Source organism: Propithecus coquereli, unplaced genomic scaffold, assembly GCF_000956105.1.
Source record: "Propithecus coquereli isolate 6110/MARCELLA unplaced genomic scaffold, Pcoq_1.0 Scaffold8, whole genome shotgun sequence".
Taxonomy (NCBI): Eukaryota; Metazoa; Chordata; class Mammalia; order Primates; family Indriidae; genus Propithecus; species Propithecus coquereli.
In genome coordinates, this window is record NW_012154173.1 from 1,043,468 (window position 1) to 1,057,088 (window position 13,621).

Below are 13,621 nucleotides of genomic sequence, written 5' to 3' on the forward strand. Positions count from 1 at the left end.
TCTAAAATAATTTGTTCTCCCGCTATCTACCATATCAATAAATATCCACATAAAAACCTTAGGGAATTTAGCATAGTTTCAGATTCTCTTTCATAGTGTTAGAAATATTTGGATCTCTCTTTCAATCCCACTCTATACTCAATGGTGGAAAAGACCCAGCGTGGGGGTTTTTCATTCAGTAGACATTCAAGTGTTTGTTGAATGAATAGCAAATGATTAAGTCCTGAGTTTTCCTTGCATGCCAGTGCCTGCAGAGTGCATACTATGCCTTGTGCAACTCCAATACATTTCTTAGTTGAAACAAGTTCAATATGGCAAAGGGCTGGAAACTATTGTCTGGTGGGGTTTTCCACTTCTTTGTAGGAAGGTTATGTAACCTGTATTACTTTTATAGATCAACATAGTCACAATACCTTTCTATAGAAAGAACATATATGCATGTGTGTGTGTGTGTATGTGTGTGTGTGTGTGTGTGTGTGTATCAGAAGAGGAATCAGATGATTATGTTCCATGAGAGAATCCCGAAGATACAGCATTTACCAGGCCGTCAGGAATGCAGTGGTGAGAGGGGCCACAGAATCACTATGAGTTTCTGTTGTTGCTCTTGTTGGGTTGTCGTAGAGTTTGGCTCACTGATGGCAATGGGGATGGAGAGGATCTGAAGCAATGTGGGCCAGATGGCAGCACCTGACTGCTAGAAGCCAGGACATTGCACTGACCACAACAAGGGGCAAGGTTGAAGGCACAGCTAAGGGGGTTTGACAGGGAGGGGGTTATAAAGATGATCAAAAGAACATTTAATCCATAGTGGCAAAATAGATGAAAGCCAACAAGGGTGTTGCCTAACATATATGATCAAAAGAAGGCAAGAGTGAATGAGCAGCAGGCTAAGGATGGTCATGCCTATAGAAAGTAATGATCCTAGTAAGGTGTGGTGGCTCACACCTGTAATCCCAGTGACTCAGGAGGCTGAGGCCGAAGGGTTGCTTAAGGCCAGGAGTTCAAGAAGTGCCTGGGAAACACAGCAAGACTCCATCTCTAACAAAAAATAAAACAGTTAAAAAATAAAAAGAAAGTAATGATCCTTTGCCCACATCTCAGACCTAAGCCAGGTTTCAGACCCGAAAAACAGAGGTGCAAAGAGGTGCAAATCCACAGAAGAAAGAACCCTGAGATACCATGACAAAAACAAATGGTTAATTATTCTCATTTTCCTCAAAAGAGACTTACAGTCATTTACTTGAGAAAATATGCAATGGGGAAAGAGGAATAGCAAGATATTCTGAAGGCGTTCTGACTTAACATTGATTTACAGAGTTCCAAAGCATCTTGTTGGAGTGAAGGCATACAGGCACTAACTAATAAACACAATCCTGGTTAAAGTCTAGCTCTCAGTAGGTCCAGTGGGTCTGTGGACTCATCCAGAGGTCATTTCCCCAGTCCCTGAATGTATAATGAGTGTTGACACACTCGGCTGTAGAGTAACCTCCACTTTCAATTCTTCTCATTCTAACCAAATGAGCATTATTGGGGTGGGGAAGGCAAAGTGGAAGCTTATGAAACTGCATCCTCACACTCCCACCTTTCTCCAGCTCTGGCTAAGATGGTGAATCAAAAAATATTGTATTTGGTAACGGTGGTGGGGAAGAATGGCAGAAATTAAGGCTACTCTAAAGCTGCAGTTCCCAACCCCTGGGCCATGGACCCATATTGCTCTGTGGCTTGTTAGGAACAGGGCGCACAGTAGGAGGTGAGAGGCGGGCGAGTGAGTGAAGCTTCATCTGTGTTTACAGCTGCTCCCCATCGCTGGCATCACCTCCTGAGCTCTGCCTCCTGTCAGATCAGCAACGTCATTAGATTCTGATGGGAGTGTGAACCCTACTGTAAACTGTGCAAGTGAGGGATCTAGGCTGTGTGCTCCTTATGAGAATCTAATGCCTGATGACCTGAGGTGGAGCTGAGGCAGTGATGCCAGCAATGGGAGGTAGCTGCAAATACAGATTATGATTAGCAGAGAGGATTGACTGAACAATAAATATAATGTGCTTGAATCATCCCAAAGCCATCCCCCCTCACCCCACCCCGCTCCAATCTGTGAAAAATTGTCATCCATGAAACTGATCCCTAGTGCCAAAAAGGTTGGGGACCGTTGCTCTAAAAGATTTTAAGAACTCAGGGGGTGGTGGTCCATATCATAGCACCATTTAATTCACAAGTCTGCCCTCTACAGAAATAAAATGAATCTTGGAGAATTTCTAGACTATTGAAAACTCAACTAATAACCCCAATTGTGGCTACTGTGTTTGATGTGTTATCTTTGCCAGTGCAGATTAACATAGCATCAGGTACATGGTATGCAGACAGTGATTTGACATTCTTTTCTACCCCAGTCGGGAAAGATCTGAAACCATTTGCATTACATGGAACAGACAAAAGTATATATTTCAGTTTTGTCCCAGGTCTATGTTAACTCCTGTTGTCTGTCATAATATAATCCGATGACATCTGGGCTGTCTGGACATCCTGCACAACATCATGTTGATCAGGCAGGATGAGCAAGAAGCGGCTAGCATACTGGAGGCCTCAGTAAGACACATGCAATACAGAGCACAGGAGTTAAAGTTGGTGATGATTGAGGGACCTTCCACTGTTGTAAAGTGGGGTCCAGATTGGTCTAGGGCACATAAGGATATCTTTTTCAAATGACAAATTACCATATTTTGCCTCTTCTACCAAAATTCTTGTAGGAATCTGCCACCTTTGCTTATGGTGGCAAATATATCGCACATTTAGGAATGTGCTCTAGCCCACATACTGATTGACGTGAAAGGCTCCCTGCTTTGGGTGGAGCCTAGAGCAGAAAAGAGATCTGCAGGAAGTCAGGGCTACAGTGTAAGCTACCCTGGTGCTTGGGCCCTATGATTGGTAAACTCTGTGATGTTGGAGGTGTTAGTGATTGATAGGAAAAGATGCGGTTTGGTGCATCTATACACACACTACATACATATATATATAAGCATCACAACACAGACTTCTGAGGTTCTGGAACAAGGCCACACCATCTGCAACAGAGTCATATATGCCTTTTGAAAAAGAGTTCCTGGTGTGTTACTGGGGCCCCATGGAGATGGAATTCTTGACTATAGGACACTAAGTAATAATGTGTCTAGAACTGTCCATTATGAGTTGGGTTCTGTCAGACCCACGAGTCAGAACCTCAGGAAGACCCAGCAGCAGTCCATCATAAGACTGAAATTGAGCTTCTGGGTTCAAGCCTAAACAAGACCAGAAGTCATAAGGTAACTGCATGATCAGGTGGCCCAGATCCCCATGTCACCCACCATCACCATGTCGACACCTTTCCCTCAGATCATGCCTAGGACAATATGGGGGTCCTGTGTGACCAGCTAAAGGAGGAGAAAAAGCCTGAGTGAATAATGGGTTGGTCAGTTCAGCATGTTGGGGGCAAGCTGAAAATGAACAGTCATTTCACCACGAGGAGGGTTGAGGAACTGGTAAGGGAAAAATCATCTCAGTGCACAAAGGTCAGAGGGGTGCACCTGTTACCCATTTCATGTGGAGGGAGTATGGCTTGAGATGGGAATATACACGTACACACAGGCAGAGGCCAATAGTCAGGGTCAGGGGTCTGGAAGGAAAGGACTAAACAATTGCATTCAAGAATGTTTGATGTTTAGGAATGTGGGTGGACATATGGGAATGGACACCACAAAACATCCATCACAGAAGAAACGCTGAATCACCAAGTAGACAAAATGTCTAGGCCAGTTGACATTAACCAGTCTTTGAGCTGACACGGACATGTGAACGGAGGGACCACAGTGGCAGAGATAGAAGCCACACGTGGGCTCTGTCTCATACTTCAGCTACTAACACCTCTGCAAGTCTAACCTGCCTTCAAGAGAAATCAATGCCTCTCTCAACATGACACCTTCTTCAAGGAGGCGATTTTCAATCAGTGATTTTCCTTGCGATAGAGGATCAATGTACATCCAACATATGTAACAACACATTCAACATTTTCTTGAAAAATGCTGGGAGTTTTAGTACCTTCGGTGCCTAATTTTATTGCCTGCAGTACCTTCAGTGGTGGATCACTTCCTGGGTTCAGCCTTGTGCCTACTTAATTGAGTGGGAATAACCTTACAAATTGTACACTTCGATGTAAAAAAAAATCATAATGTTACATTGCCTAACTCAGGAAAGGAAAACCAACCAACGAACTATGGTATATGTACCAATAAAGCTATCTTTATCATAGCTGGGACACTAAATCTATAGTGTATGCAAAGTTTCTAATAACACCAGTTACTCTGTAAATGTTATTTGAATAATTATCAGTAAGACTATTGGCCTGGATAAGTGCCTTTACAGATATTGGAATTCGGAAATTTAACATTTTAATGAGAATTATTTTAAAGTACCATATCCCCGTTCCTGTTTTAAAAGAATTTTATTGCTTCAGTTTTTCTTAATAACGCTATGTCAACATATGGCCATCAAGCACTGCCTAGAATTAACAACGATGTCGTCAGGGGCTGATGGCAGGTATAAGGGTGTATTTGTCCTTTAAGTTGAAAGAAACAGAAACTAGCTTAAATTAAGGAGAATCTACTAAGAAGGTATTTGGTGTTCTCATGGCAATGACCACTCTCTAAGCTTATGGAAAGTTGAGCTAGCACCTGGAGAACCACCAGGAACAGGGCTGTGCGTGCGTGGAACACTGTCTCTTTCTTTTTTTCTCTGTTCCATTTTCTTGCTCAGTATGCATGTGGCTTAAATTGGTCGTTTCAGCCCTTACTAAACTTTTTATTTCTAATGCCAAATACCATCTATGAAGTCTCTCTGGTTCTTAGTTAAAACTATCAAGAATGAGAATATTAGATCTCCAAACATCCACCAAATTGGCTTTTTCTGAATCACACTTGGTCAGAGAAAGAGAGAGACCTGGAGTATTGGAGACCGGTGGCATCAACAGAGTGGTCCAGGCACACCCCTTGCATATGGCTTTGTGTGTGGCAGGGCCTAGGGAAGGGAAGTAACATCTAGTTTTGATCCTAACTTCGTGCTGGAAAAGTTATATCTAATCCTGCTACACGCTCTACCATGTTTCCATTTTCATCCTGACTTATTTACATTTAAGAGAGCTTTTCTGCTTTAGATGATATTCAGGGAAAATTGCAAGAATTAGAGTTTCTTTCTTTTATTTTTTTCTCCTGACTTTCCTCATTGCATTTTCTATCTAGAATTGTATTAAAAACAGGTTCTGTTACTATTTCAGGGAACACCAACATACACACCCCTATGAAGCTATATTTCTTTGAGATCAACTTATCTCAAACACAATGGTTGATCAGCTCCAAGGAACATGGAAATCCATTTCTTGTGAAAATTTTGAAGACTATATGAAAGAACTGGGTGAGCTATGTTTACTTGCATATCGTAGCCAATAAAAATGGGAGTTTTGAATTTTAAAAATGATAATTTTGATACAGAACTTGCTCTGTATAAACTAATAATAATCTTGGACTGTTTAATTTTTTACATAGAAAAAATAAATATTGATTCAGCATCAAGAGACAGTTGTATGCAAAGCTAGGTTGGGATTGACATAGTCCCTTATGCAATTTACCATGAGTTTACATAAACAAAACAAGCAGATACCACATACTAAACAGCAAATGATTTTAATAAATTATTTAAAACAAAAAGACAATTATTTTAAAAAATGATATTTTACAAACATTTGCTCTAATCTTCAGATGTCTTCAGAATAGATCTTGTCTTCCAGCTTCCAGCGGCTGCTGGCATTCCTTGGCGTGTGGCCGCAACACTCCAATCTTTGCTTCCGTTTTCACACTGCCTTTTCTTCTGTAGTCTAACATCCCTCTTCTCTCTTATAAGGAAATTTGTGATTATATTTAGGGTCCACTCTGATAATCCAGGATAATCTCCCCATCTCCAGATCCTTAAATTAACCACATCTGCGAAGTCCCCTTTGGCATATAAGGTAACACTCACAGGTTCCAGAGATTAGGATATGAATATCTTTGGGGACCGTTATCCAATCTGTCACATCTTGTGGTTGTATTTTATAGCATGAATTCCATAAACCACATTACAGTATTTCCCCCATATATCTTTTCTCAGAATTTTAATTTAGTTATTGCTGTGTAAGTAGTGCTATTTCTATTGAAAATATTCCTACATGTGATACACAAAGCCATGTGTGCAAGGATGTTCACTGCAGAATTATTTATAAAAACAAAAATGGAAACAAATTGTTCATAAATAGGGAGACAGATAAAATAAATTTTGGTATATACATACTATGGAATATTATGCAGCTATGAATAAATATGTCTATATGTACTGACTTGGAAAATCTTTAAGACATACAGGTAAGAGGAAAAAGCAAGTTGAATAACAATGGATATAATGTTTATGCTTTTAAAAATTCTATATATGGTGGTGATGGTTGCACAACATTGTGATAAACTTAATGCCACTGGATTGTACACTTGAAATGGTTAACATGGGAAATTTATGTTACATATTTTTTACCACAATAAAAAATACATAGAAGAGAATAATAATAGAGAAAACAAACTCCATATATGTGTACATATATAAGAATGTAAGTGAAGAGCTTACATTCTTACATTATATAAATAATCCATATCAAAGTATTTTGGTTGATTGTGAATGGATATAATTGTAAAATAGGGAGATGGCTCATAGCTTTAATCATATTTTCAACAAGATTAATAAATCCACAAGATTAATAATAAATCATAAATCAACAAGATTAATAACCACTAGACTAAAGAAACAAGCCAATCGCTTAACAACTAGAGACTAATTTTTTTGTGTGCAAAAAATGAGGATTTTTTTTTTTCCTGCAAAAAATAATCTATTTTAACATATAATGGTGGAGCTACTAGCTTTAGAGATGTGAATTCATGAAGGATTAAATCTTTTCGACTCAAAAACCTCCCGGTTAACAAAGAATTACACAAATAATGTGAGTTCTTGGAGCCAACAACAAATTTAACTACATGTCCTTTTATCTGGTTTCTAGGAATAGGAAGAGCCAGCAGGAAACTTGGCCGTCTGGCAAAACCCAGAGTGACCATCAGTACAAATGGAGATGTGATCACGATAAAAACCAAAAGCATCTTTAAAAACAATGAGATCTCCTTTAAACTGGGAGAAGAGTTTGAGGAAACCACACCAAGTGGCCGTAAAACCAAGGTGAGGCCTACAACAATTTGTGAGGTAAATTTTATAAGAATGTTAGTTAGAAATCATCCGAAGTAAGTAAGCAATTATAGCAAACATACTTAAAGTCTTTATGATAAACTTTTGGCTAAAACCTAATTCTGAGGATGTTAAATGTTAATATACAAATCTCCTGGGATATTTTAAAAATGCTTACTGCTCAATCCCATCCTCAGCTCTGATGTCTGGGGTGGACATCTGAAAATCACATTTTTAAATAAGTCTCAAGTGATGCTTAGCGGACCACATTTAAAGAATCATTTCCCTAGATTAATATTTATACCACTCAGAAACAAAACGTCTCCCTTTCCATTTTGTAGCAGTTTTCCATGCATAGAGTTGCAATGAATTAAACTGGTATTAGCTGCTAGTTTTAACTTGTGTTAGGCGAAGTCAGGCCATCATAACGAATGAATCACAAGGTCACAGTGGCTTAACACAATGGGGATTTATTTCTAACTCACAGTCCGTATGTGATGTTGGCGTGGAGTTGGGGAAGTTTGCCTGTAAAGGGGCGTGGATAGGGTATCTGCCCCTCTTAATCTCTCAGGGATCCAGGCCAGAGCAGGTTCAACTACCTTGTAGCTGCGCCATCTGGAAATCGAGGTCTTCTCAGTCAACAAGATAGAGAAAGAGACACTGATTGGCCTTTGTATTGCCTCGGCCTGAAAGTGACACACAGTTTTCATTTCTATCTTATAGGCTACAACTGAAATACATCATTTATTTAAAATACATAATTTACTCTCATGTTTATTGTTTATTGTCTGTTTCCCTACATCAGAATGTGAGTTTCTCAAAGACAGGATTTCCTGTCTCACAGAACCCAGAGCTTGCTCGTGATAGTTAATAAATATCTGTTGTTTGAATGAATGAACTCAACATAGGATTGTTAAACTATATGGATGGTAATATCCTGATAAAAGGAACTGTAGTTCCGCTTTAATAGACAGATACTATTAATAAATTAATATGAGACTTTAAATTCCTGTGCCATATAAAATAGAAGATAATTTTGATCTAAAATGTTTAATAAAGATGTCTGTGCTAAATTAAAAAAAAATCTAGAAGGGAAAAGCTGGAAAATATTTTTGGGGGAAAAAGGAATTTTGAATTAGCTTCACATATATTTCTAAAATTGGAGTTTACTTGTGATTCTTTATGCAAAAAGATAACACTTTGCCTATATATATAGTAAAAAAGAAAAAGAAAATTTCACTTACTCCTTAAGATAATATTACGTTTTTACTCTTGTAAATCTTTTTTTCCCCAGCAGAATCAGCCAACAAATTTACTGTTGACAGAGTCTTAAAATAAATGGGATTGTAAACAAATTCTAAACTATCTGAGAATATCACAACAGCTAAAAAGAATTGGCACCTGATGGAATTTTGGTGTTCAAATATGACAATCTGATCTGAATTCTGTTTTGTCTGTTTTTCAGAATAAAGTAACCTTAGATAACGATTCCTTGATTCAAGTTCAGGACTGGGATGGCAAGGAAGCCACCATAACGAGGAAACTGGTGGATGGGAAAATGGTGGTGGTGAGTGAGTCGGTTCTCATATTTCCTCACCTATCGCAACCCCAGTATAAAATCACTCAAGTAACTTGTTCTCAAACGATAGCAAATGCCATTTTTTTCTCTTACCTTATAAGAATGACGAAAAATATGATCAGATAAATGTATAATTATGAATATTATAAAATGTGCATGGATTGAAGAAGTAAAAAAACCAAAGAAAATTTTAAAAAATTCTTTGACTCACAGGTAAACCAAAGCAAGCATGTATTTGTGCAATAAAGACTTTAGCAGGGATTGAGTGTTGTTGCCAATCCTCTACTCCATGCCAGGATTAACTTTTCGCTGTTCCTCCAACTCAACACCAAACAAAAGCATGAAAAGGAATTTGAAACTAGGGTTATGAAGTTGGAGTGGTATCTTTTTGGTCTATGGATGAGTTAACACAAGTAAGAACTAATACTTATGTGGTTACCATGCCCCTAAGCTTTCACATATTAATTTTGTTTACCCAATCCTCTTAACAGTCCTGTGAGGCAAGATTTATTAGCCCATTTGACAGGCAAGGACACCGAGATTCAGACACTGACTTACCTAAGGATATAGCTAGAAAAATGTAGTGGTGCTGAGATTAAAATCCAATTGGTTTAATTCCAAAGTCTATGCTTTATAGAATCCATCCTGCTCCCTGTTGGGATGGCTTTCCAGGTCTTCCCCACCTCTGCAGAGTGGAGGGATGTGTGTCAATGATTCTTCTCCTCCCAAACCCCCACCTGCACCAAACTGAATAAAAAGGTAATTTCGAACATATTATAAAATAGTTCTAGGGAATATGCAAGGTTCTTATAGAGGTAAACAACATCTAACTTCATTTCTTAATACAGAGTTATTTTTTTCTTTCTGTAAAAAGAGCACATTTTAGGACAGGCACAGTAGCTCACACCTGTAATCCTAGCACTCTGAGAGGCCGAGGCGGGAAGATTGCTGAGGTCAGGAGTTCGAGACCAGCCTCAGCAAGAGCGAGACCCTATCTCTACTAAAAATAGAAAGAAATTAGCCAGACAACTAAAAACAGAAAAAATTAGCCAGGCGTAGTGATGTAGGCCTGTAGTTTATCACTTGAACCCAGGAGTTGGAGGTTGCTGTGAGCTATGCTGATGCCATGGTACTCTAGCCCAGGCAACAGAGTGAGACTCTGTCTCAAAAAAAAAAAAAAAAAAAAAGTACATTTTATTCTTTATAAAGTCAGAAGGGGAAGGGATGACTGATTTTACTGCTGCTTATCATGACATAGCCAATAAACAGACAGGTTTTATAGTTCATTAGGAGGAACACTAGACTCAGAATCCAAGAATATGGATTTCCATTTCTTCCAGTCAGTACTTTTGTAACTTTGGACAAGTTATTTGTCCTCTCCAAAATTCAGATTCCTGGCCTTCAAGATATAGACAATGTCTTCATGAAAGGTTTTCTGAGATAATTAAATATCATCATTATGTATCAGCGTGCTGAAAACCATAAAATACTATACTACATCAATGTAAGTTAGTATTCTTATTTGAAAAATGTAAAGTATGTAAAATAACAAAAATGCTTCAATGTTGGCATTTAAAATACTTTAATAAAAACTTAAAATTCCAAACTGTATGCCTTGCTTTCTTCATAAATATATAAACATTATATATACCTTCTATATGCACCATATGTACCACACGTATGTGATTTTCCATATATATTATATATAATATGGCAAAATCAGCTAACAAATTGGTCTTATTTATAGTCTATATAGATCTCTTTTCAAGACTTTTAAGGAATGTGTATATGGATATTACTTAGTTTACATTTTTCTAAACATCAATTTCACCAACAATACTTACCTATCTCATCCTTCTTTTGTCTTCTAGGAAAGTGCTGTGAACGACGTTATCTGCACACGGACGTATGAGCGAGTATCAGCAGATACAGTCTCAAACTCTTAAGCTTTCTCAGGCTGTGATCCAAACTACTGAGGTTGTTTAAATACAACTTCCAAGTAAAATATTGTGGCTGTTAATATAAAAGAGCCTCTCTTTGCACAAGCATCAACAATTTTGTTTGCTCTGTTAAATATGCCTATATCATATAGTATCTTGGCATTGGCAGCTATGAGAAACCAGGATGATATATCAATGCAGGGCTGGGACGATATATTAAAACAGGCACTTCATGCTGATTTTCTTCTTATTATGCATTTTATGTCCATCCTCTAAATTCAACATGATCTGTACTATATTGGGAAAATAATATTAAGTTTTTAATAAACTAGTTAGGACATACAATATACCTCACAGATCGCAGCCTCAACTGTATGTGAAAGGATAAGAAACATGTTTGGAACTAAAAGCAATACTGACATCTAATATAATATCTTACTATTATCACAGAGAATACCACAACCACTACCATCATCACTGAAAGCCGCACCAAAGGAGAATATTTTGTTTCATTGGCACCAAATATTATGCAGTGTTAGGCCTGGGAGGGATTGTAGAAACTGTGCGGACCGACCACGTTATTTTGTGGATGGAGAAGCAGGTCCAAGTCAGTTAACTGTCCACTTCTTCACTATCACCTAGATTATTTCAGGAAGAACTGGAACCGAAATCCACATTTCCCAATTATTAACCTCACAACCATAACAAAGTGAATTTAGATTGGAACTGTTCGGTAGAAACAGGTTCATAGTGTACAATTATGAACCAAGTGAAATACTACATCACACTAATGAATAAACAGCTTCCCTTTGTCTTAAAACATGTGGGATTTTATAGGATGCCATAGCTTAGTCCAGATGAGGACATAGAGTTTGACCATTTGAACTTGTGGTCTGTCACTGCTTATTTGTCTGATTGATACATGGGGGATCTTGGTATTCTGGTAGAAGTGAAAGAAGTGCTTGTTTATTTTTTGGTTTACTGAAATGACAAAGAAGATAATGGAAGACACAGAAAGATATCTGTCCCCTGAGCTTCTTGGACTGGACAGAGAGAGGATTCCAGGCAGAGGCTCAAGGAGCAATTTTCCTGAGACCCTGTGCATGGCTGTGGATGTGCGCAGCTCTGCCGCAGGCCTAGGTAACAGCTTGCTGTAGAGATAGGAGAGAAGCAGTCCCCCATCGGAATGGAGCCCAGCACTGCTCTGACACCTCGAGGGTCAGTGGCTGCAGGAGCTTTGGAAAACAGTGCTCTTGGCACTGGTGTTAGTGTCTTGCCTGCTGTGGTAATGGAGATACTCTCATAAGCAGCAGGAGACAGTAGAAGAAGAAGGGTTAGTTATGAGATACCAGGAGGACACAGGAGGGACATCCCTGGTGAGTCTCAGGAACGCCTGGTGGGCAGGGCCTGGGAGCAGGGTGGACTTTGCAAGGACTGGTGTTTTGCATGACCAGGTGTGAGCAAGAACATGACATTTGGATATTGATGTGAATATGATGTTACTTGTCAACAATCTAGTGAAGTTTAGGGACCTCTGAGTACTCAAAAAAACAAAACAAAACAAAACAAAAAACCCTACAAAAGTACAACAGCAACCAAAGATTGTATGCAGTGATAAACCACATGCCTACCTTCCTGCCACTTCCTTTACCCAGCTGAGAATCATTAAAGCAGGAAGTCATTCACTGTGGTTGATGGAAGTGCATATCCTTTGGGGATGGTTGGGCAACCATCTAGATAAACCAAATCAAACAAGAGACATTGCTGCTCCAAAGTGATACGGTAATTCAGGGTTTGCTACACATTTGCCCTGTACCAGGTACGGCCTGAGAGCTGGTGATAGAAGAACCAGGTCATGTTTGTTGCCCTTGATCAACTCAGTAGAGAAATGGCATATTGGAAGGGTATCACATGAGCATACTAATCTCTGGGAATTTATAAGCACCAGGTTATAAAACAAATGTTTCTATCTGGACAGAAATATCTAAAACCACTTTCTTGGTGAATAATTGCCTTGCCTGGGATAGAAGACACCTAGCAACAGGGTGGTACACACGTCAACAGTGAGGACAGCAGTCTGGGTGGGAAAATCGTGGAGGGACTCCTACGGCTCCTTTCACAAGACCTGTCCTAGAGAATTTATGCTTCTGTGCTGCAACCTCGGTGTAGCTTATATCAATTTAGTTTGAATCAATTATCATTAATCAAGATAATTAAAGAAATGGAGTTATTCCTAGTGAGGTATAACATTTTTTTTTTAAGCTGGAAAAAATTGAGGTTTTTTTAAAATATATTCTTTGATTCAGATTTAGCCAAACTATACTAGAACAGCCATTAGAAAACCACCGATGGAGGATGTTTAGATTTACTTAAACAGAGTTAATATTGAATATTTCCTATCTGGCAAATAAGTTTGGGAAAATAATGTTCCATTCGAATAATGTGGTGGGCAATAACCTGAGACTGAAAATGAAATAATAATAATAATAACAGACTGTTGAGTACTTATTAAGTGCCAGACACTGTGATTAAACTTCCTATTCATAACCTCATCTTCTTCATGAGATATTTATAAAAGTATAAACTAAGACTCAGAGAGGTTAAATATTTAGTTTAAAGTTCCTCAGCTGATCAATACCAGGGCCAGAGTTCAAAACTAGGTCTCTGTGCCTCCACAGTCTATGCTTGTTAGCCGTGATGCCACAAGCTTCTCCAGAGACTGACATTATGAGTTTCTTTTAGAGTCTTTCGATGTAATAATAAATATTAGGTTATTAAGTATGATATGTCCGATTTCCTTAAGTACTAAGTTTGACAGTTG

General features: G+C 38.5%; 1 protein-coding gene across 1 annotated transcript; it reads left to right on the top strand.

Annotated features, from left to right (window-relative positions):
- Positions 1-5,297: 5,297 nt before the first annotated feature.
- FABP12 (fatty acid binding protein 12) lies at positions 5,298-10,869 on the top strand. Its single transcript, XM_012663149.1, has 4 exons — positions 5,298-5,439; positions 7,103-7,275; positions 8,747-8,848; positions 10,732-10,869. Exons 1-4 carry the CDS (start codon positions 5,367-5,369, stop codon positions 10,804-10,806), a joined length of 423 nt encoding a protein of 140 aa, XP_012518603.1. The 5' UTR covers positions 5,298-5,366; the 3' UTR covers positions 10,807-10,869.
- Positions 10,870-13,621: the final 2,752 nt, after the last annotated feature.

What these genes read in the sequence shown, in the direction of transcription:
- FABP12 (XM_012663149.1), top strand. Translation starts at nt 5,367, where the DNA reads ATGGTTGATCAGCTCCAAGGAACATGGAAATCCATTTCTTGTGAAAAT. An exon ending in AGACTATATGAAAGAACTGG is followed by an intron (nt 5,440 to 7,102) that starts GTGAGCTATGTT and finishes TCTGGTTTCTAG; the next exon opens with GAATAGGAAGAGCCAGCAGG. An exon ending in CAAGTGGCCGTAAAACCAAG is followed by an intron (nt 7,276 to 8,746) that starts GTGAGGCCTACA and finishes TCTGTTTTTCAG; the next exon opens with AATAAAGTAACCTTAGATAA.